General features: G+C 37.5%; 1 protein-coding gene across 1 annotated transcript in view; it reads right to left on the bottom strand.

Moving 5' to 3' along the window:
• ZNF407 (zinc finger protein 407) overlaps positions 1-26,476 on the bottom strand; it is a 439,772-nt gene that overhangs the window by 177,924 nt on the left and 235,372 nt on the right. Inside the window, 1 exon segment of the mRNA XM_049111754.1 lies at positions 1,685-1,851. Within this exon segment, the coding sequence (XP_048967711.1) occupies positions 1,685-1,851 (167 nt within the window).

Consider the following 26,476-nt stretch of genomic DNA (forward strand, 5'->3'; position numbering starts at 1 on the left):
TTTTCAATGTGATTCAATTTTCTAGATACATTAGTGACCTTGATTTTTTTGAAGTGTAGAATTTTATTTAGGATGTTAGCCTGCAATGTAGTGTATGTCATATTTACCTTGGTGGCTTGATTTGTTTTTCATTCTAAATTCAATTTTACTTATTTTTTTTTTTTTTTTTTTTGAGGGGGTAGAGGCATTAGGGTCAGGTAGTGGATATCAGACTATTTTTTCAAAACAAAAATTTTTTTTAAAAACTAAATGTAATATTACACTCAATAAAGGGGGTTCATTTAACATGCCATATTTATATGATAGCAGAAATCTAATAGGAGACTTTTCTAAACAACTTGAATTAGTTTCAAGTGTGCCATTTTGCATTCAAATGTAGAAAGACACGGAAACCAATCCTTTATTTTCTATTAGAAAACAGCCACTGTCCCCTATCTCTCATTATGGTGCAGACTACAAGACCTAACAACAAAAATCCATATTATTGATCCAGCCAAGTCTCCACAATTATTCTTTAGAAGGAAACGCCGACGATAAATTACATCTGCACTGGCTTTTCATCTGCTGTTCGATATAAGTGATCTCTCAGGGCAGGCTGGGGACCTTAAATCGTCCCCGCCCTTGTCAAGGAAGCTAAGGAGGCCTGGGCTTCCCACAAACTGCTTCAGAAGAACTTTTAACCTATAATTTCTAACAATAATATAGGATTCTTGGTAATCAGAAGAACATTTGGGAATGCTGATTAAAATTTATTATTATTTTTTTTCCCTTGAAACAAAATACTCTGAGAGGTGTAAAGAGAAAGACGACCACAAAAACAACAAATCGCTCATGGTAGCAGAGCCATAGAGAGATGAGGAGGGTACTCAACTATAAGCTTGTAAGGAGTTTTAGGGGCCCACTATCCTCAGATAATGGAAAACATGCCATAAACACTGAACATAACAATAGAGTATTAGGGGGATATATATGTATGAAGGCCCAAACTGAGAGTTCTCAGGACCATACTTAGCATAGATGTACTCTGAATGCTGCTTTAAAAATTCCATACAGACCTTTAAATGCTGTGATGTAAAATATATATGAAGTTGTACTTTTCAAATATATAATTATCTAGAAAATTTATAATAGCTAAATGCAGATTCTTCCCTTTGAATTAGTTATCAAAAACTCTTAGATCCGATAGTATTCTCCTCCTAAGAGAAATATTATTTTCATTACAATTTTTAAAAATGGTACATAAAACCAAAACTTACCAAGAATGTTAAAAAGTATCAGGGCACTGAATTTATGTCAGTAACAAACTACAGGACTAGTCCTCTATGAAAACTTATTGTTCCCAAATGATCTCTACCAAGATTACATCTAAGAAGATATGTTTAAACACAGGTAGTGTGTATGTACACACACAACATAAACAGCTTCTAAATATGAAACTTACTTTGATTCGAACATACGTACACATGTGCATATACACCCTTTCATTAAAATGTCACTTTAAGACTACTCCGAGTACCATTGAAAAACAATGAAATGACACCATACCTTTAATATATAATCACCACAACCTTAAGACAAACTCTTCAAACAAGAAATCATTTCTATCGACCATCGCTGGAATAATTAATGCACACGTTCACACAGCCCACCCAGCCTCCCAGGGCACAGACGTAGGGTTGCACACCTGTGTGTGTCCTGTAGTGGTCTTTCATGGCGGAGGCCGTGAGGAATGAGTAATGGCATGTGGGCCAGGTACACTTAAATGGCTTTTCTCCCGTGTGGAGCTTCATGTGGTTGTTCAGGGCCCACTTCTCTGTGAAACTTCTATCACATAAGTGGCATGTAAATTTCCTGTGTGAAGGAGAGAGAAAATGATGTAAATATTACCCGCACGGTACCACCTCAGGCCCCAGACAGAAGCATGTTTTAACCCTGAAATGTGGCGAGTGCACAGACTTTGTGAGGAGCACTGCAGGCCTGGTCTGTCATGTCTGTATAACCAGGCATTGATTTTTCTGTCTAGGCCTGGCACTTCAGCCATTTATTCTCTGCTTTGCGGTTGGGCCCAACGGGTTTGAAAAATTCTGTTACAGTCCAGTCACCCCTGAGGCAAATGTGAGAATAGATTTCACCTGTACAGGCCTACACCACTTATCCAGGGCATGGGCTGTCAGAGCAAAGGCTAAATGAAAAGCTATCCATACTAAACTACTCAGACAAGCCCTGCTCTCTGCCAGGCGGAGGCGGCCGGGGCTGCTGGTTGCAGTCAGAGCCAGGCCTGCCTGGAACAGCACGGCTCCCACCATGCACCCAGCTGCCCACCCTGCAGTGCTCCTGGGGAGCAGTGAGAAACGCAGAAGACTGTCCTGAACAAGGTATCCTTCTGTGTTACCATAAGGGAACGTTAAACAAGTTTCCTCTGCTAAGAATAAAAGTAAGATTAGGACTGTAATTTTTATAAAAAAACCTTTGAGAAAAATAAACCTCAATTATCTCCTGCATAAAAAAAAAAAAAGAAAGAAAGAAAATAACAGATCAGTCCTCATGCTAGAAAATACCGGAGCCCACAGTTCACAAAGATGTCTTAATACCTTTAATAATCAAGGCACAATGAACCATAAACAAAAAACTTAAATCCTTCTTCTGGTTGAGCTTCTGTCCCTCTTCACTTGCATTCATGAAATCATCACTGAAATTTACTTTTTATTTCTAATACAATTTAGTTTAAAGCAATGCCTGTGACTAATAATGTCCAGCTAATTAATTCAGGATAATGAACAGTCAAATAAAAGCAAATTAAAACCCAATATTCAAAATTAAAATATTTTAATAAGTGGATAAGCACTATGCCACAAAAGAGGGACTATGGCAGCCTGCTTTGACTATCGTAAATTGGGCTATACTTTCAGCAAGTTAATGCAATTAAAAAAATAGGATTATAATATGTGCATTTTAAATTAAGACATAAATAAGGAGATGTAAAAAATGTGCATTCTATCCATTAAAGCTTTAACTATGATTTTACAAATTTCCTTAACCCCATAGGGGTAGGAAAAGAAATCTTGAGCTCCAAATAATTAACTTCCTCATTTTGAAGCAAGTATAGATTACCTTAACAAATTAATCATCAGAATTCCACAAATTCTTAAAGCGAATTATGAAGTTAGCTTTTATAAAAATCCTTCTTCATTTGTTATATGTAATTATATTTTTGTAGTAATAGATCTTAAATGCTACAGAAATAAAAATTGCTAAACATTTAAGAAATGTCATATAAAATATCTTAAGTACTTCATTAATATTAAAATTGCCAATTAATACATCTATATAATGTATGTGTAGAAACACTCTATTTACACCCATTAACAGGGCCTGACTTTGAAATTACTGTATCATCTGATCACTGCTTCACTGTACTAGGAAATGACAATATAACTAAATACTTGGAAACGCACTGTAAAAAAATATCATGTCCGTATATCTCTTTGACGGGTCTTCATGCATTTAACATTTCAAAACCATGACAGGGATCTTATTTCCAAGATAAATTCCCCTATCTACTTATTTCTTCATGTATTTATTGTGGATCTAACCTTCTCCTACAAGAAATAAATAAGGAGGTTAAGTAGATGCTATCTTTTAACAAATAGTTTCTCCACACTGTATTACAACTTTATGAATGACAAAATAAATCCCTCATTTTTAAATCTACCATGATGTACATTTAACAAAATTACATCTACGAAACCTCAATACATGTACTCTATTATTCATACGTAATAAAAATGTTAAACGAGAGCTCAGTGTCTGTCATGAAATGACAAAAGCCAGATAACAAAGAACAAACTAAGGCCACCGCTTGACTTTCAGAAAACCTCACGTGTTTTACAATTTGCTTTATGAAAATAAGTTCATGTGCTGGTACTTTAAAAAGAACCCTGAAATATTACCAACGTAAAGTATCCTTATAAAGATTCAGACCTACTCTTCAATGCGGGTGTTTCCTGGAACTACACAAATTCTGAGTCTCAAGTACCGTGAATTATTTCACTTCATGGAAAGTCAGTGAGAATGACGTCCACCCACGAGATCCAGCTCTCTTTGGGCCATTCATGAAGCTTATCCCGAGTCATCTCCAGGGCAGAACACAAGTGAACATATGCTGCTCTGCTCTGCCATGTGGACCCAAGAAGGGAAGGCATTAATGTGTGTTCTAGATGCACATTAGGAAGACATGAACACCCACAATACCCAAAACACTGTTTTAAGACTAGGAGGCAAAGCAGGAAAATAGTTAGATTTGGATCTTGAGAAAATCACAGGCTACTAAGGGAAAAAAATATTCAAAATAATAACCTCAATGACATATTTAATAATAATGATTAAAAGGTAAAATGCCATCATGAATTTAAAAGAAGAAACAGGGCAGCCCAGGTGGCTCAGTGGTTTAGCGCCGCCTTCAGCCCAGGGCCTGATCCTGGAGACCTGGGATCGAGTCCCATGTCAGGCTTCCTGCGTGGAGCCTGCTTCTCCCTCTGCCTGTGTCTTGCTTCTCTCTCTTTCTCTCTCTCTCTCTCTCTCTCTCTCTCTCTCCTTCTCTATGTCTATGAATAAATAAATAAAATCTTTTTAAAAATTAAAAAATAATAAAAAAAATAAATAAAAGAAGAAACAACTAATGGGGTGGGCAGATTCAAGAAGGCTTCCCAGAGGTGATATTTAATTTGGATGGTAAAAGATAGGGGCATATAGACACAGAGAGGTGGCAGGGATGATGTGGCGAGAGAAGTGCAGAATGAGGGTCCCAGCACTGGAAGCACCAGGCCCTGACACAACACATCCACTGTGACTCTGATTGCCTGCCACCCCCTTAAGGCAGCCTTCCAGTTTCCTAGGAAAAGGGTGACACCCTGTGACCTATTATTAGGTTGGATCAAATGTTATTGATGCATTTTCTATCAGCACACAGTGGTCTTCCATGAGTAACTTCTTGCTGAACTGGATATATGATCTACTAGAAAGAGGTCGTTTAGTAAAAACTTGGTAGTCTCCTCTTCATGAAAATAGCTTTCTAGTAGGTCAGTAGAAGGATGTAGGAAGACCAGTACGTGCCAATCCTGTCAAAGTTATAACCAGAAGGGTAAACTAGATGAGCATACAATAGGAAGATGATATTTGGTTTACCTTGTATCCTTAAAGGCCCATACAGTGCATGGTACACAGTGTTATTCTATATATAATTTTGGACCAACCAGATGAACTAATAAACTAGTGATTAGGAATTGGGGGACCTGGGTGGCTCTGTTGGTTAAGTGTCTGCCTTCAGCTCAGGTCATGATCCCATGGTCCTGGGAGGGAGCCCCATGCCAGGCTCCTTGCTCAGCGGGGAGTCCGCTGCTCCCTCCCCTAACCCTGCTGCGCTCTCTCTCTCGCTCTCTCTCTCCTTCTTCTTCTCTTTTTTTCAAATAAAATCTTAAAAAAAAATAGTTTCATTCTTTACTCAGTCTTACCAGACTCTGAGTCAGAATGGGAGACCTGTGTGTTATAGCCACAGGAGTCATGCCGGCCTCCTAAAGCTCCCAATTCTCATACCACTTGGTCATCTCACCTTCCTGAGCATCTGTGCTTATTTTACAAAGTGTGAGTATTCAAACATACAGAACATAACATAACTGCATACCTACCACCTAGATGTATGAGATGTATGTATAATACTTATGTTTTCCATATTTGTTTCAGCAACTTTCTTTGGTATTCTAAAGTTCTTAATTTAACTGTTTAAATCTTAAACATTCATAAATAAAATTTTTTAAAAATGATATAACAGGCCCTAGCAAAAAAAAAAAAAAAAAACAGGCCCTAGCAGAGGAACAACAAATGTACTGTGCAGAAAGCCATCTCCGGGGGGAGAGCAGGAGGGCCAACACCACTTCCAAGTCTTACATAATCTGGCTACTTTCTAATATTCACTAGCAAGTTCAAAATGCCAAATAGCGCTCTAAGACCTGTAATGAGAAAGGGTATTTTGTTACCTACTTCCTCCTCAGGTTTCACTAGATATTTCAACTGGATATAAAGTCACCTTAAAAGGTTCCAAGGGGGGGGGGGGGTCACAAGCAAAAGAAATCAAAATGATACCACACTTCTCATAAAGGCAGGCATTAGAGGACAACGTAGCAATGATTCGTACACTTTGAGGGAAAGGCTTTTATGTTATTTTATTTTATTTTTAATTTTATTTTATTTTTTAATTGGAGTTTAATTTGCCAACATATAGCATAACACCCAGTGCTCATCCCGCCAAGTGCCCCCCTCAGTGCTCGTCACCCAGTCACCCCAACCCCCTGCCCACCTCCCTTTCCACTACCCCTTGTTTGTTTCCCAGAGTTAGGTGTCTCTCATGTTTTGTCACCCTCAATGATATTTTCACTCATTTTCTCTCTTTGAGGGAAAGGATTTTAAACATAGCATGTTACACATAACCCCTGTACCAATTCCTACCAAGAGATGTCATTACAAAGTTCCCGGTTTCTAGGGATTGAAATGTCCAACTTTCTAAAATAATGCCCTTCTTCATGTTGGTTACTATGATATGGAAGTCAGTAAGGGTTCATCTCTTAGTGTAAAATTTATAAAATGTATAAGTTAAATTCTAAGCATTTTCTGGTATGTTCACAATAGGTTTCTGGATTTATGGTTCTATGTACTGTCTTCTCAGCACCCCGCCCACACTGGGAATGGCTGTGAGCCCTTGTCTGGTCTCTGTTAAACCTGGTGGGGTACCGGTCTTCTCTGAATCCTCATGACATGATTTGTAATAACACAGTCAAGACTAAATAAAACTCACATCTCTAGACTTAAAATTTTGAGGTGAGTATCCTCACTAAATATCCTCATTGTTAGATACATACTAAAAATGATAAATCTCACAGGAGTATCATCAGGCATTATGTACAAACTCAAGAACTGGTGGGAGCTGATTTATATGATTAACACCATTATCTTAATAGGTACTTCTGCCTTATGGAAACTCTGTTACAACAGTCTGTTTTCAAATGCCTAAAGGCAAGTAATGTCAAAATATACAGCTTCTACTTTGAATTGTGCCATTATCTTTCCATATTACTATAGAAGGTAAGCATCCTAACAGGAGATTCTATATCCATATTCTTCAAAGTATTTTTTAAATGTTATTTAAAATATTTTAAATCCTATTAGGTAGATTATTGACTATTGAGTCAACAATTTATTAGGAGCTTAGTAAAATATCTGTACATATCACACTTACATATGAAGACAAGGGTATCTTGATACTTTGGTGCTTTACTACTTTATAATTGGTAATCTCCTGTATCTCTGTAATCTCTGAATACAGTAAGAAATGTCACTAGCATATTTTTATGTTCTTTTCTAATCTCTCCAATTCAGGATAATTTAGACTATAATTGCTTTAGCAATGCTTTTTAAATCTGTGGACATCCCTATCTCTCTTCCAAAAAGCTCAGTCTAGCTATACACAGCTGGGAAACTCCAGGCATGTGTTTAAAAAAAAAAAAATCCCCTTTAAAATGTAAGGGGATATTTACGATTATCCATCAGCTGGGAAGTAGATAAAGAATGGGTTTAATCACAAAATGAGATATCATAATGCTGTAAAAATGCACCAACTTAGGCTACATTTATTAGCAAACAATCTCAAGAATGTAACTGCATTAAAACAAAACAAGTTGGGTACAGAACTACCATTTACATAACATTTTTACATAACAGGAGAAGTACTAAATACACACCTATGAAGTCCACACACAAGAGCATGCACGACATCATGTCTCTGAAAAGTGGGATTATGGCATGCATATGAGGATAGCGTCCACTCCAGTGCTAGGATTTGGTTGTTTTTAAAAGAGAAGGAAGCCAAAGTACATGTGGCCATATGTTAACATCTTCTCAAATACTATGTTTTTGAGATTTTTCACAAGTCAAAAATGAGTATTTTAATTAAACAATCAGATGATATTTCTTATCTTCTCTACACAACTCCTTGGACCAGTCTTGTCAAGTTAATAAATCACACAAATTCACATCTACAAAAAATGCACAGCAAATGAGCACAGTCTGATGTGCTACAAATAACATTTTAATAGAAGAGTAAGCTAAATTTTGTCAAAATATTAACTAATCGTGCAGTTATTATCTTTCAAAACTGTGAAACAAAGGTGTTGACTGATGCAAAACTATTCCTGTAAAGCCCAACTGAGGCTGCAAAAATGTAACTGCCAGGTACTGCTGGTCTTTAGGGGGAAAATCAGAACACGGATCTGTGAACAGGAGGCCAGGTATGCAGGATTGCCCCCCAAACCATCCACCACACTAATGAATTTGTTTCAACAACTCCTAAGTTACTCAACTACTACCAATGCACAGGCAGCTTCTTTGGAAAGAAAGCCTCTTTTTAAAATTATTATAATGTAATAATTATATGATAACACACTAAGAGATGAAATGAGAACAGAGAATGACAGAGTCTCTGCACAGAAGGGTCACCATACGAATTCTGCTGAGCTGCAAACATAACTGAAAACCATCACTTTCTTGAACAAAGAAGCACATAAAAGGCATCTAAAGACAACCACTGAAGAACAACTACAATGCTCAATTAATTCACATGAGCATGCCTTATGCTGAAAAAGTACCCTGAAGGATCACAAAGCAAAATGACAAAGTTCAGGACATTCTGCCATGATGACAGATGCAGGATCAGTAAGCACCAAAACTGTGAGACGCTTCTATTGTTTCTGGTTCCAGAAATAGTGGAGTAAAATATGCAATCCTGCTTTAAGACAGATTCATGCCCAACAGTCACTAAATCCACATTAAATACCCCAGTATCATTCCACAGTCATCTTGTTCACCTTATTTCCATTAAGTTTCAAATTACTGCGTACATGTTTAAATATAATACCCAACTTTAAATTGCACAGAAAATAAAGAAAAAATAAAGAAGAAAATCAGTATTTTCCCTGAACTGAGTAATCAAAAAGATACAGGGACTGCTAAATAACAAGTAGAGGACACTTAGGGTCTCTCTGAGCATCTGCTTCCAAATACTTGTGTGCCTGTATCTGTGTACAAAGTCCAAATAGAAACTCTGACTCAATGAATGAAGTCATAACTCGAAACCAAAACTATTACATGATAATACCAGTATCCAGATTACTTGAATTACGATAGACTAGGAGAGTGGCCTGTTTCTGATTATAATAAAACATGAGCATGATTTATATCAAGAAGCCACAAAGAGCTAAGATTAGAAAGGTTTCATTTACTAAATTCAACTCTTTAGGCTCAAGTGTGGTAGCAGATGAAAGTTGCACCACACCAACCCCCACCCCCAGGGCTTTTATAAAGCACGCAAGGGAACCTGCTACTGAAGCCAAGAGTCTTGAGCGCATTTTTGCCCTGAACAGGTGATAATTAGCCTAATTAACAGGCTAGATCCTTGTTAACTAGTTGGAAAAGAAATTTAACCTCACTCACGCCAAAGCCTGTCATTTTAAAACCTCTTAACGTATCATTCAGATCCTAAAAGCTGTGAAATATCTTTTCTGGCTCTTTCAATTCAATCCAAAGGTTGAAAAGCTTTGTGTCAAAATTACTTCTGGGAGGAGCATTAAGTAGAATATTAATCCCAGGTTGCTTTAGTCTACTAAGAACCAAGAGAATGACTCATTCTAAAGAAAAACATTCAAGGATTATAAGGTCTATGCCCTCAGAGATTTGAATTCATCCTTCAAAATCTCATTCCCATGAAATTTTTCTTTGTCAAAGAGACCATAAACTCCAGCCTACCCATAACCATCTCATGAAGTGTGGCTGGAGTTTTTCCCATTTCCCTGTATGTGCAGTATCTTCGATCAGCGGCTAGGAAAGGCTTTGTGTAAAGAACACTAAATATCTTCTCCATGGCAGGTCATCAGATTTGATGCAACCACTCACCTCTGCCTCCATAGGACAGAAGCAGCCACAGACAGTACATAAACAAAGGAACGTGGCTGCGTTCCAATAAAACTTTATTTACAAAAACAGTTAGTGGGCCTGCTCTGGCCTGCAGGCCATAGTCTGCAAATCCCTGGCTCAGATGACAGAGGTCACATCCCCCGCCAATTTATGTCCCTGAAACACCCTGATCTACATAGGGCAAAAAAAAAAAAAAATGGAATGCTGCTGAAAACAAAGCTCCACTAAGTCCCTTTCTCAAGGTCTGAGAAGCTGGGTTAGTCCTGAAATAGTTTGTCTCCTGCACGGCTTTACAACACCAGTGCCAGTATGAGAAGAACAGGTGGAAGGAATTAACACGGCATATGAGACCCATTCTCATCTCAGGCTACCCCCTCTTTTTCAAACTACCCCCTTTCAAGGGTTTCACAGAGCTGGAGGGCTTGGGAAGTTGAAACAATTTTAACTAACCAGAGAAGTCAAGTCCTGAAGAACAAGACATATATTAAATTGCCACAATCCTCTACTCTGAACTAAATGAAATTTTATCGCTTCAGGTTAGGGAAGAAAACACCAGATTTCTGTAAGGAAGGTTAAAATAGCAGTTACAAATAAAAGACTAGTATTACTGTTTAAAGACCATATATAGAGAATTTCTTTTAAGTCATTGCTCTTACTAATATAAAAATTTTGAGATAATTGACATAATGAATTTCTTTTTTAATAATAAATTTATTCTTTATTGGTGTTCAATTTGCCAACATACAGAATAACACCCAGTGCTCATCCCATCAAGTGCCCCCCTCAGTACCCATCACCCATTCACCCCCACCCCCCACCCTCCTCCCCTTCCACCACCCCTAGTTCGTTTCCCAGAGTTAGGAGTCTTAATGTTCTGTCTCCCTTTCTGATATTTCCACCCACTTCTTCTCCCTTCCCTTCTATTCCCTTTCACTATTATCTATACTCCCCAAATGAATCAGAACATATAATGTTTGTCCTCCTCCGATTGACTCATTTCACTCAGCATAATACCTTCCAGTTCCATCCACGTTGAAGCAAATGGTGGGTATTTGTCATTTCTAATGGCTGAGTAATATTCCATTGTATACGAAAGATGAATGGATAAAGAAGATGTGGTTTATGTAGACATAATGAATTTCAAACTCCATTTACAGTTTCATCACAAATGCCTTGACTACTGTTAAGTCTTTGGACATTTAAAACACAGTCCTAACAACTTTCAGATTATAATTGTTCAAGCTTCTTCTATAGCAGCTAATTAATAAACAAAAAAAAAACACGTATTAAAACCTACTATGTGTCTAGCACTGACCTGTGCTTTGTTCAAACCTATAACCAAAGACATATATGCCCCTGCAAAAGGGGCCAATGGCTCAATGGTCAACACTAGTATCAGTGAAATAAGCAGCATACAAAAGCACCACATTACATGCTTTTAAACATCTTTTAAGATGCTTAGAAAAATTCCTGGTGGCTATGGACTGAAGTGGCTAGAAAGGCTTCCTGGCTGAGGTGGGGCTTGAGGTGAGCAGACATCTGTAATGCAGGCAGCTGGCATGGCCACGCTCAGGAGCAGAGGCAAGTGGAGGCAGCCAGCTGGTATATGTGAGCAGGGAGTCACTCCTCTGAACCCCCACAAGTGGGTGGGAGCATGCTGCACGGAAGGGAGAAATATGTTGCAGAATGAAACAGAGTCGGATTAAGATGGCCCCAATAAGCAGAGAGAGGAATTCAGCTTTGATAGGACAGAAGGGACCACCTATCTGTTGTTTCTCCTTCTCCCCTTCCTAGCCTCTTCCATGCTTGCTTTTTCACAATTATTTGATTACAATTTTCTAAGGAAGTAAATGTATCCTTCACGAATACCCATGACCACATAGATGAAGTATATATACATACAATCCACAATTAATGTGCATGTCTGGGGGAAAAACCTACCATAACAATGTCCTCATCTGAGAATTGTGATGAACTCAATTTCATATTTGGCCAAGTAAACACAGTTGTCTAAACGGCATGTTAGCGCTAACAAAGACAGCTGTCCTTCCAGCTACCTACCTGTAGATACTATGAAAACGTTACTGAAGAGCTAAGAAACTCAGACTAGATAATTTATATGTCACTGGAAAAACCTTGTATTAAGTTTTCAGATGATAATCTCATCAGTTACTGTATTAGAATGAGCCAGCTAACAAATATACACAGAACAGATTTTACCAGGAAGACAAAAAATAGGCTTACAGAAAGGAGAAAAGCACTAATAGAGAAAATCAACTATGAAATTAATTTTCTTTTAAAATTTGAATACATTAAAATTAGGGGCACCTGGATGTCTTAGTCAGCTGAGCTTCCGACTCTTGGTTTCAGCCCAGGTCACAATCATAGGGTCGTGAGATCAAGCCTGGCGTCAGGTTCCACGCTCAGCGCGGAGTCTGCCTGAGATTCTCTCCCCTTCTCTCTTTGCCCCTCCTCTCTCTCTCTCTCTCTCAAATGAATAAATATGTCAAAATTAAACACAATTGATGGAAGCCATGTATGATCAAGAATTTCTATACCAATTCAGAAAACCTGTTACAGTCCTACTCATCAAAAAACTATGATTCATATAGAATTTATAAAAGTCATGATAAGGTTTTCATTTCGATGGTTTTATAATATTATGCCAAGAAAATGTTTCATTAACATGACTGCATGAAATTTTATTAGGTCAGCTACGTATTACAGAAAAATCTCACACATCTCTATAGAATAAATCCCAACCCCCTTTTGCTAATAAAACTGATAGTGTCATAAGAACAATATCACTCAGTTTCTTGCATGCCATCGACTCAGAAATAATATTCGGGTTCAGACATTCATGGTGCTGGGGAAAAAGAAGTTTAGCACCTGGCTTGGACAGCCTCTCGAGCCTCAGTAGGATCATGTGACTCTTATTTCTGGTGTATACTCACATCAGTATTTCTAGAAATACTGAGCACAGGACAACCCTTCATTCTATATCACAGTTAGATTACTGGTGTTCTATAAATAGTGAATCAAGAGAATTATCTATTATTTCACAATGATTTAAAACAGCAACAATAAAAAAAGCCATAGTTTCCTACTTGGATTCCTTGCCAACAATCTGTGCCAGTAATACACTCCAATAAAGACTATCAGGGTACTTTAAAAAAGAGTAATAGTTTTCTCAACAAAATTAATAGCTCAAGACAACATGACTGATCCTAAGTAGTGCTTGGGTTATACCTCTAACATAGGAAATGGAAATCTGTTAATACTGTAGCCCTATTAGAACCATTCACTGACACCAATAGACAAGGGGGCAATAGACTCTCACTACACATCCCAAGTGACTTCATACAGGACTCAAATATACAACAGATTAAACTGAAATGAACAAAATATTCCTTTCTACCAAAGGAGTTAAAATTTACCTTCAACATATGTACTTTTTTTTTCCTGAAAACTATTCTTGTAATACTGGAACATGTTCCATAGACCCATGCGTCTTATACACCAGCAAATATGGTATGCTTAAAATTTACCCTGTAGGTCTCTATGTATCTATTACAGAAACAGAATTTCTAGACATTTGCATATATTTTCTGGATTTAGAAAGGCCTGTCCAACCGCGTGGTGATTGTGGGATTTGCTGGAGCTAGGAAAGGCAGCCCCTCCAAAGTTGGGTATTTCATTGTCTTGGCCTTTGTCATCATCTCGGCCTTCTAGCATGTCAAGATGATCTAGGGAACCATTTGAGCTCAAGGTAAGATTAGCTAGAAGGGTTGAGATGTATTGCCCAGCAATCTCAGAGTTCAGTACAAAATTGACCCTTTCTGAGACCTCAGTCCGAAGATCAGCAGTTACCACACACTCGAGAGTAAATATCCTGGGGCATCTGTACCCTGCAGCAGCATCACCAATACACAATGTGAGCGCAGCAGATGGGCTCAACGTGCACACTGGAGAGCCTGACACGAGTCACAGCTTGCTTTAAATCATAATACTCTGACATTCAAATATATAGAAAGATCATGTAAGGGATTTGATTTGTTCCTTTCTAAATCGTAAGTTCAAGGGAAGGTGCTAAAATTAGATTAACAAAAAAACAAAACAAAAACACAAGTTTGTAAGGATTTTAAAGTTATTATGATCCGACTGTGAGCAAGCAGTTAATAAAACACCAGAAGGCTCCTCACCATTTCTCAACACGTAGCCACTGTGCAATGGGTATGGAGTCACCTGCAGTGAAGCAGGAGTAAAACCAGAGATGCATGCAGGTCTGAAGTGCAGGAGATGGGGGAAAAACTCTCCAATGCAGGGCAAAGCAATGATGTTAGCTTCCTTTCAATACAAAAGAGCATGATTTATTTAAAAACTTGGATGTGTGTAGCTATGGATTCTTATTTTCACAAAATAGCTTTGTGAATCTCCTCTACTTCTCATATATTCTAAATTATTTTGAAAAAATAAGTTCTGATAGGCATCTATGAGCACTGTATATATAGATCACGTATACTAATTTTGTAAATCTTCAACATCTCAAGACTATGTGGATTGCCATTATCATTTATTATATACTTTCCAGCATTTACAATACCAGACTGAACTTTTTTCTCATCTACTACTTAAAGTGCATAAGTGAAAACAACTGTAAAGATGCAGTTCAAATATATTCATACTTGGCACAGGAACAGTGCTAAGGAATCTCAAATACAGAATTAAATGAAGCTACCAAAATGAGCTGAACAACAAGAATGACTTCTCAGTTATGGGCTGGGAAAGAACAGAAATGAGAGGCAAAGAGCTTGGTAATTTAGGCTTTATGATACAAAGAAAACAAAACTGCTCAACAGTTTATACCATTAATATCCTTTGTTTTAAAGAGTTTTTGAAGTGAAACAGGTTGAAATGAAGTAAAGGCCAAGGAATTATTTCACCTAAGGTAGTGACGAGGAAGCCTGGAGCAGAACCGGGGCAGCAGGCCTCACCGAGTCTCAGACAGGGTCAGCTGCCCCAGCAGAGTCCAGAGGATGGCAGCATTTGTACAAAGGCACCCAGAAAGGACGCTGCAAGAGAGTCCAACAAGTTCAGCTTGCCCAGCAGCCAGAAGCATGGATGTCCTGTTCTCCCATAACAAGCCTGACATATAAGTGTCTTCACTAAATACCAGATTCCAGCCCAAGGGTGACACTTGACCTTCGTGCACACAGCAGCCTACAATACATCAACAGCTGGTGGAGGACCCCTTCTTTGACTTGAGAACAAGACAGTCTGGTGATTTTCAGCAGTCACCTTTGAGGCTTCCTCCTCACCTTTCCAAAATCATAATGTAGGGTCTGGTACTTAAATCTCCTTTCTGACCTCTGACTTTCACCCCTATGGTCATCTCTCTTCTGACAACTTCCAAATTTCTATCTGCAGCTTAGATGTGTTCTGTGAGGTCTCATCATTCAGCTGTCCATTTGACATATCCACTGTGATAGGCAGGGAACAGGTTTCTTACATCTAATGTCTAAACCTGGCTTCCAATGTCTACCAACGGAACCTACTCTGACAGTGGTTGTGCCCATCTAGTTGATGACATGACTTGACTGTTCAGGCCCAAATCCTGACATCATCCATTATTCTTTTTCTCATCCAACCTACCAGTAAATCCTATGGGCTGTGCTTTCCAGATATATTCAGAGTCTGGACACTTCCATCTACCCCAATTGCTACCCAGGGTCCAAGTGACCACCATCCTTTCTTAGCAGGATCACAAAAGCCTCCAACGAGCTCTCTGCCTCTCCTCTCCCCCCAATCCACCTTCCTACCATTTCAGCCTGTTCTCTGCACAATACAGACAGTGATTCTGTTCAAACCTAGGTCAGACCACTCCAGGCTTCTGTTCAAAACCCTCTCATATTGCACTGAAGAAAAAAATCAAGGTCCTTGTAGAGTCCTGCAGAGCATCATGTGGCCTGAGCTCCCATGAATTTCCCATCTGGTGCCTCGTTCCTGGCACACTGTCTCCTGCGGCACGAGCCATGCCCTGCGTACTTCTTCTGGTGGGACACACTGCCTGAAATACTGATGTGGCTTAGCTCCTCCTGATGCACCTGTCATCTTGTCTCTAAGTCTTTCCTTTGGAACCCCAGCCCTCCCTAGAGTTCTCCCCTCTTTTATTTTACTATATCATCACTATTTTAAAACTGATACATATTTGACTTTTCATTTGGTTTACTGATTCTCTCTCCACACCAAAATGTAATAAGCTCATGACAGCAGAACTTTTGCCTGCTTTATTTTCTGCTCTATTCCCAGGGCCTGGTACAGAGTATGTACCTGGTAAGTGGTTGTTCAGATAATGCATTAAATATTTCAAAGGAATGAAATTTACAGAATTACGTTTAATGTGTCACTTATCAAAAAAATACACATACACCACACATACACAAATGTATGAATCAACAAATAAACAGAAAACAATTGGAAGAGATTCACAGCAAACTGTGAATAGTAGTTGTATTAGGTGGGAAGCCAGATGGGCTGGGAGAAGTCTGGAGGAAGGGGAAAGGGGTCAACTGGAGAAAAGAGACCTTGCACTTAGCACTTTATACACTGTACTAAAAAGATTTACACACATTCCACTTTTAAAAATATCTATGAATAAACATTTTTAGAAGCATAATTTTTAAAAAGAGGTTTATCGTAAATAAAATGTACAGGAATCATTAATTTTCATCCACTGTTGGCTTTTCTATGTCCTACTTCTACAGTATCATTTAGCTACAGTCAGAGTAGTAGAGAGACAGACAAGAGTTGAAATATTTATTGAGGCAGTATAAAATCAGAACTTTAGAAAGAAAGATATCTCTTGGTCTTTCAATTTTTGAAGTCAAAACCTCATTATATTTGTATTCAGATAGCTCAGACATCAGTGTCCAATGACTTTATAAGCCTACACTGAGAATGCCATAAAGCAGACAGCTAATCATAGATACTGTTCACTACAATTAAAGAATCTTCTGTTTGCCACGAATAAGAACATAAACACAATTTTAGAAGAGATGGTTTTAGGTGTTTGATAACAAAAAAATAATACCAGACTTTAGAGGCCATCAGACCAGCTTTCACTAAAGATCTTTCCGTGTTTTATATCCCGTTTTATTTTATTTTTTTCTTTTTTTTTCTTATTTATTATTTATGATAGTCACAGAGAGAGAGAGAGAGAGAGAGAGAGAGAGAGAGAGGCAGAGACACAGGCAGAGGGAGAAGCAGGCTCCATGCACCGGGAGCCTGACATGGGATTCGATCCCAGGTCTCCAGGATCGCGCCCTGGGCCAAAAGCAGGCGCCAAACCGCTGCGCCACCCAGGGATCCCTATATCCCATTTTAATTCCCCATATTACACAAGAATCCAGATCCTACCACAGCTTATTTGCCACTCACAGATCTATCCCATGCCATCTCAGGCACATTGTCTTTTGATTATTTCCTATTTTTATATGTACATTCCCGAAAAGATTCTAAACAATTCAGGGACATTTACGCTGATTTTCAACTTCTTGATATCTTTCATAGTAGCACGATAGTGGGGAGCAGAAAAGGGATACACTAAAACATTATACAATTTAATATTTTATATGATTAAATTTTATCAAAGGCTTAAAATATGGCAAGAGTACTCTGATAAATGAGATTCTCTCTCTCTCTCTCTTTTTTTAAAGATTTTATTTATTTATTCATGAGAGACAGACAGAGGGAAAGAGAGGCAGAGACACAGGCAGAGAGAGAAGCAGGCTCCATGAAGGAAGCCCAATGTGGGACCTGATCCAGGATCCCAGGATCACACCCCTAGCCAAAGGCAGATAAATGACATTCCCAAAGGCACACTGAAAACCACAAAGTTGCTCGAAGGAGGCCATAGCATAGAAGTGGAACAGAGAGCCGTCAGGACACCAACTCAGCTGTAATGCTGGTGCCTTGGTTATTCCTCTAGCCTGAAATTCTACATATGTCAGGTGCAATGGAGCTGGAACAAAATACCCTCAAAATATGTCCCCACAATAAAACCCTACAGATCTAATCTCCACTGATTCCAGTCCTAGGGCCAAGGTGTGACCCAAAACCCCAAACTACCCCCCGCCCCCGCCACCAAGGACTGGAAGGAAGGGTTCCAAGGAAGAGTCCATCAAATATATTGGTGTGCTATCAACTGACCATCATGGTTGGTGAGAAATTCTGTCTCCATCATATTTTAAGCCCCATATTTTTATACATATGTTTACACACAGTCCAAATGCTAGCTAATTCTCCCCTGGGAAAAAAAGCCCTGACTTCCAAGAGACACAGGCTTGAGTACCTGTATTCTTTAATTTGTCTAAGATTATAAAACAGGACGGCAGAACACAACAATCTAATAAATTATGCTGCAAGGCACAGCTGTGTAATAATACAAAGCCAGAAAGTGCAGGTAATGGAAGGTAAGACAGGAATGAGAACAGAGAATGCTTGCTGTACTCTACACCCTAAAACGAGCTGTTCTGATGCCTTATAGGTCACAGGTGCTCGAACAATCACTGTACCGAAAATTCTCCACTAAAAGTGAGAAGCAGAATAGGAACACATAAGAACAAAAGATGAATAAACAGAGACTTCTACACATAAGCAGTATATAGAGATGAATGGAGCATTCCACTGGCATTTACATGTTGATATTCACAAAAACCTGCTGAAGAGCTTGGTTCTCGAGAAGAGGTGCTTAAAAGACAGAAGAGACATTGGTCCTCATTTCTACAAACCGCCTCATGGAAACGTCCAGAAGTCTGTGTTGTACATCTCCAAACATCACTAACATTTTCCATAATAACTAAGTTCACATCAGTTACTGGGATTCACTAGTCTTCAAAAAATAACATGGAGTCAGCACTAGGAGCATAAACAGAGGCACTCAGTAGTGGGAGAAGCAGAAAAACAGTACTGGGAATAAAAGCTCAGGCAAAAGATCATTAGGAAAATTTCCCCTGTGGAACAACAAAAGCGAAAATATTAGCACATTTCAATTGCTATCAAGTAAACAAGTCCTCTGACTGAATTTTAACTTTTACCTGAGCTACTTTAAGTAGATCTGACCTGGGACCCACAGAGACAGAGCCAGCGACAGGTAAAGAGGTAACATTTTAGAATTCAACAATCAAATTGAAGGGTACAACTTTCCAAAGTAGCCCATATGAAAATTTGGGCAATTTAACTTTACAGGTAATAAAACCAATTAAGCTTTAACTAATTATGTGAAGTTCCTACATATGCTGAAGTAGTAAATAATTAAAGTGCTATATGAATATACTTTGCACTTTGATACTCAATCAAGATAAAGATGACTTCAATGTCACAGAACACAGAGCAAAAATACAATTATGCATTTATCCCACAAAGCAACATCAGAGCATCAGATATGGATGTTCCTGAATATTTGCTAGTTCCCTCTTATCACTGTCATTTAGCCTCTTAGACACATCTGGCTACTTGGAGCAAGGCAAGGTGGTCTCTATCTGGTGGCCCAACAGCTGCCTATGTGCCCATAGCTCAATCTGGCTGCAGCTAGCTTCTCCTGGTGAGTTCAAGGACATGTCCTGTAAAGCTAGTGGTCCAGTACTAGGTTTCCTCTTTGTTTAAAGTAATTAATCCTGTTTCAAATCATTATTTATAATTAGCAAAGAAATTGCTTATTTGGTAAAATCAAATTGAAGATCTGAACACCCTAAATAATCCTTAGAAGAATTTTAAAGAAAATTCCTATGTTATACTGCTTCTCCAGTGAGTGAATTATCAAACAAAATACTACCAACAATTAATACTTGATAAAACAGAGATCTTTCTATCATGGAAAGGAACTCTACTCTGACTGAACAAATATATGAAAACACTGAATTCATCTTTTAACTCTGTGACGTTAGTCATATATCCGGATTGAAAAAAAAACTTAATTTCTCTTCAAAAATAGGATTTAATTGACAGATTCTTAAATGTCCACATTCCTGAAGACATTACTGTTCACAGTAAGCAAATAATGAAATAATAAGAGGTATTTTGTAAATGAAAAATGAAAGGATGTTGCATGCAACACGTATAAAAGTCAATGGAATACATATATATAAAAGGAAGTAAAGGCATCTTAACAAATCAAATAAGACTCTTTTGGGACATAACTATTCAATAATTATTGATATGGTAGGCTCCTTATTCCTAAAAACTATAATTAGACATGATGCATTCTACCCATTTTCCCAAGATGTAAAATAAGCTAAAATAGTTATTCCTGTCCAGAACATGCTGTCTATTCTTTTAGCTGAAAGCAAACCTCTAGTAAATTCCTATTTATCTTCTTGCCAATCACTGAATGAATGACTGACACTAACACAGCCTTATCTGGGCCTTATGTCTGCAGCACATTCTGCTAAGTGATGTCACTGCTCCAGCAGACGAAAATAAGCAGATTATTACAGTGACTAGGAGCAAACTAAACATTTGGATTTTTGCATGGACAGATTTACACACTGTCTGTCAGATAAAGCGCAGTTTGCCTGCTGCTTACACAACAAGAATGTGCCTGACAGCTCCCTCCCAGGGTTAGTATCTGATTACATAAATAGGCCATCCCCCAACATTCCTGAAGACTGACACTCTGCCTTAGTTTGAAGTGCAATTTCAGACCATCAGCTTTTCTGTCTTGTACACTAGGCTGATTAACATCAGAGCACTTCCTGGAGGTCCAATCAGGTTTTCTCACTGCCCAATTCCGGGCCACGTGAAATGTGGTGGACACAATGGTTGGGAAAAAGACAACTTTAAAAACTACTTCTGATGACTGCTCCTAAGGTGTTTCTTGAAAGGTGAATCATTTTAACAGACTTGCATGTGCATACGTCTATATAGCATCGCCTTTGAAACAATTCAAGTATATAGTGGATTCTTTAAAGTTAATACTTTTATTTACAAAATATTACACACAATCACATGAAACATTCACAAATTACTACTTTACATCTGCCATGTTTTTAATGAATATTTTTGTGTCATTTCATCAATGAAACACCAAGGACTCATGATAGTCATATAAAACAAAACACTGAGCTGAACAAAATGTTTAAAAACTTGCCTACCACTAATTAACATCTTTCCTACCCCCAACAAGACATCCAAAACAATATTTATAGAAATCAACACACCAGTGAATGATGATGTGTCTGAAAATGTGGCTTAAAATTTACTTTGGCAGCAGCAGAAATGGTGGTCAAAAACTGTTTGTGATTAAACTGTGCCTGTATGGATTCCATGAACTTGCTAAAAATTAGTAATTCTGCATTTTGGTAAGCTAAATAATAGTAGTAGTAATAATAATAATAATAAAATTCTGCAGTTTACTAGAAGCTCAGTTATGAATTATCCTGGGTGAAACTTCAGTAATTTATGAAAAATACAAGCCTGAGGTTTTCATACAAATGAAAACTGAATTCAAAGTGGTCTACTCGATCAAGACAGATAAACTTCCTTCTTATAAGGAAAAAAAAAATAGGTAGTAGTTATTTTTAAGGCAGTACTGAGAATCTTAAGAACTCCACTATTAGGAAACCATTTGTTTCTTAGTTGCTTTCCTTGGCCTCACACTATTTGGAAGCTGTTGCAAGGAAAAAAATTCAAACATTTCCACTACTAATATATTAATTAAACAAATGTCTCCTGATCATCCACTATGGGCCAGATCCTATGTTCTGGAAACACAAAGATAAATAGGACACAGGCCTCTATCCTCAAGGTACATAAAATCTGATAAGGAAGAGAAACAAGCAAACACATAAATTATATTTCAAAGTAGTAATTTATCTTTTTATAGATAAATGTATTTTTTAGATTCAAATGGCAGTCTTCTCCAGTACCAAACAGCTCTCATTCTCAGGATGGTGATCTGCACAACCTACCCTCTACTTTTCTTGTAAAAAGAGTCTCTTCCTCCTTGATCATTCTTCTGTCTTCCTACAAAAAGCCATCTCAAGTCAAATTAATGATTTTATGAAGCACAGAGCTGAGCATTGCATACACAGGAAAACCTACTTATAGTATAAAAATGACCTGCACTCTCCTCTTCCCCAACAGAATGTCTCCACATTTGCTTTTTACATTCTTACACATTAAATACTAACATTTAGCTTAAAATGTCTTATTGCCTAATACTAAATGTATTTCGTCTTTTTCATTTGTTCCTTGACACCAACACTAATGAACTGTCATAGAAACAGTTTTGGGAATCACAAAGGGTGAGGTCCCTCACAATGGTAAACAATCAGAAGTCATAAACACGATATTGTCTCTAGTAATTTCAGCTATAACTTTCAAACATTCATACCCAGACAAACCAGATGAAATATGTTGCTTCAGGTCAGCTCTGATGGATCCCTCAGAAATATCAACATTATTGCTTTTATTTTATTATGTACCACACTTCATAACTGTACACTGCAGAGTACAATAAAAACTCCGCTACACAGCTTGACTACTTATTAAACAGGTCAAAAGTTACTATAACAAATAACTTGTCCTACTCAGGGTCCATTAATAACATATCTTGTTGCTGCTCAGATAAGGAAAATTTTTTTTAAAGACAAAAAATAAGGCCAACAAAGAAGAAATGTAAACCAATTTGAAATCTTTCATATATCTGAGTTTCCTTTCTCAGATTTCCTTTACAGGTTCATAGTTACCTACTGTATCTTTAATTGCAAGCATATGCCCAACGACTTTGAAATTACCAATTAAGAACCAATACGTTGCTATTTGCAAGTGCTCAGGGAAGAAGGGCATGGACAGAGCCCAGATGGGTCCAAAGGTGAGCCGCAGGGTACGTGGTGCCTGTCTCCCAAAGGTTGTCTTCCACGGCAGTGCATTTATGGAGTGCCAAATCCAAACGACACTGGAAAACTAGCCACTGACTATTTCTTCAGAGGTGGTACGGCCACCTCTGCTGGATGAGGCAGAGGCTTTCTAGAGATAAGACCCAGCGGCGTTTGAAGCTGACCACCGCAATCACAGAGTGGCAAACACTACGTGACAGGAAACTACAAAGCAAACAAAAAAGCTCGTGATGTTTAAGGTGTATGTGTGTAGATAGATAGATAGATAGATAGACAGACAGACAGATAGATAGTTTGGGAGTAAACAATGGGAATGAATCCTTTCAAGTCCAGGAACACATTTCTGGACAGCTGGGTGATAAAACATGGGGATTTTTCACTCTTTCTGTGACCAGGGATGAAGGAAGGGAGGGAGAAGTACCCAGCACCACAATTCCATGACAATTCAGGGCTGCACCAGCACATGTCATAAAAAGTCCTCACTATCAACATAAAATATGAGTAAATATAATCAAGCAGCAAAAGCTTGGACAAAGGACTCAAGTGTTTAGTGGCTTATTAATTTTCACAAAACATATGCTACTTTATGAACTTATAATTTTTATATAAACCAAAGTCTGACATTTACTGTAAAGCAGATTCACACTCTTAGAAGTGTTTAGGTAAGAACTTCTACTTTTTAACTAATGACTGAATTTTTTCCACAATTTGTTATCCATTTGCCATCACAGGAATTGAGGTAATTAAAAGGAAATGCGGGATGAGTTACAGATTTCACCAGTGCCCAGCACCTAGGAGGTGCTCAATAACATTGATGGAATTGAGAAGCATTGATTTTTTTTTTCATTAGTTTGGTATATCAGAAAGTTAAATATCCACGATACACTTGTAAATATTACAGAGAAATATGAAATAAGCCTCAAGAACTACTAAATATAGTCCAAAGGTGTGATTATTCCCTAAAAATTAGCAGAAGGAAACTTATTCATCAATCACATTAATCAGTGGTGTTCCAGCCATCTGAAACATGTCGAATATTAGCATCTGATGCGCCTGTGAACAGTCACTGCTACCGGTGTACAAGAAATGCTGTAATTGGTTTAAATCGGCCTGGCCCATCTGTCTTTAATACTCTTATTACAAGGCAGTAACCAGAGAACTATTAGCGCTGCAGTATAAGCTGTAAGATCTTTACCCGTTCTTAAATCATTTAAAAATAATGAGAGCTTTAGCCTTTATCTAATTAACGAGTGCCTTCTTTGAATTAGAAAAACTGTATCATTTAGCCCACGGTTGTTTAGTAAATTGGCTTGGCGGCACGCAAGCTAATGCAGGGTAGCAGTTCCAGTGTCTTGTTCCTGGCTTCTTATTACTTGAATTATAATTCAATGATCACCTTAGATCATGGGCTATTCATAAATCAGAAGCCTGACATCAGATGAAAAATTGTATTAATATATGAAACTTATTATATAGTACAAACTGCTCTCTTGATAAATTACATTGTTCAAACTTGACAATGATTGCATTTAAAACATTATTCCTGTTTGCTGTTTTACAGACTGAAACCTCTTCATGAAAAATTTACAATGCTCCTCTGTGTTTTGGAGTCAGAGGGCAATAGTAGCAAATGGCAGATAGAAACCATACTTTAGATTTGCTGGCAGCTGCAGAGGGCAGAAAACACTTCTAAGGAGAGGGCGGAAAACCCTCAGCTGCACTCCTCAGATCTCCATTTCTGGCTTTATGAAGATACTAATTGTCCTCACCAGCAGAAGCACAGTAAATAATAAAATTTTAATTTCAGCTTACTGGATTGCTTTCTTCTCCTATATAGGTGTTTCAAAGAAATTTATAGTCGTAAATGTTTCACAGAAATTTATAGCATGAGAGGAAAAAATAAAGGGGCAAACCCATGAAGTTTAATTTGAATTGAGGCCGGACTCCTTAGATGATGCGTTATGACAAATGCTTTTCGCCAAGGCTGACTGGGTAACTCAAGCTGTAGTTCCATATTATTTACATTAATTACATGAAGGCGGCTTTGTTAATGGTACATTCTGGTGTGGGTCGCAGCATGATATGCTAATGATCTAAGAAAAATCTGCATCTCTAATATTTATGATAATTTGTAATAGGAAATAGGGTTGCTTTTATTTCTTTCTCCTCACTAGAATAAAAAAAAAGTCAGTACAAAACAATTTTATTCAGAGAAGAAAGGAAAAAGTTCTAATCGCCAAGACATTTAAGTGTTATAAACAAAAGAAAAGACTCTTATTGTTAGGGGTGTTGTCATAGCCCATGACAAAGTGATAATATGGCAGTTCAGTGTGAGGTGTGTATCAAGCCGAATTGAACGGGAGAAAGCAGAAATGTAAAGTACAACTTCCATCACCAAATTATCTCCTGTTATTATGTGTTCCTACCCTCCCTCCTCACAGCTACCCTCAACAAGAAAGAAGATAAGCTTCAAATAAACACAGTTAATTTACACTAAGGTGCATTCATTACATGGAAGGCTATTATGCTAGAAGATATTTGATGTTTTTATAAAATCCATTGTATCTTTTGAGAAACTTATGGTGAGACTGTATAACCCCCAAAGATTAAAAACAGAAAAATAATAATACTTTATATGTATTAAATATCAGCAGATTTAATTCATATTGTTATTCTTATAAATTATGTCTAAATATAAAATGTTAAAATAATAGTAATTTTACCATTTTGGCTTTTGGGAGTATGTTGAAAAAAATCAAATAACATATTTTGTTCAAAAGACAAAGATTTTGTATTTATTACTGTTTAAATTATGCTACCTATATCCTCCAGAGACTAACAATTTTAAACAGATATCTTGTTTTATTCTTAGGAGTCAATGAGCATCAAAAAACCTCAGATATTTTTGGCACGATAAAATTAATAAGGTCCTTTTGGAATAAAAATTCCTATATAAATGTATCCTATTCTACAGAACAGAAAAACAAATCTTAAGAGAAACCTACAGATAAGATGCTTTGCAAATGTTTTATATTAAAACTAGAGCCCAAATTCTTATGTATCAGTGTGCTAAACACAAGTTATTAATAGGTTAGGTTTTTAAGTCATATTTAAATAAAGTAACAGCATAAGGTTTTAAGATGATATGCAATTTTTTAAACACGTAATTAGGCTTTCTAAAGACTTGATATTGGAGACAATATTGAGAATATTTCTCTCATCTATAAACTGTTATTACAGATTTAAGACAGTCTATGTTCAATGTGAGTAAGAGAACGCAGGATAATGGTCACCTCTGGAGAAAGGGAAAAGATGTAATCACAAAAGACTTCAAAGGTAATGGTTATGGTTCTAGGTCATAAGGTCCAGGGGAGTTATGTGGGTGATGGTATCCATCATTATTCTTGATGCAACAGAACACACACAAACACTATATATACACTCTACATATATATTTATATAGGGTAGATAGATGTAGTAATAGTATGTCTATATATAGTATGTATATATGAAATATATATAGTATCAAAAACAATGATATATATGTGTATAATACTAACATC

The sequence above is a fragment of the Canis lupus genome, chromosome 1 (assembly GCF_003254725.2).
Source record: "Canis lupus dingo isolate Sandy chromosome 1, ASM325472v2, whole genome shotgun sequence".
Lineage (NCBI taxonomy): Eukaryota > Metazoa > Chordata > Mammalia > Carnivora > Canidae > Canis > Canis lupus.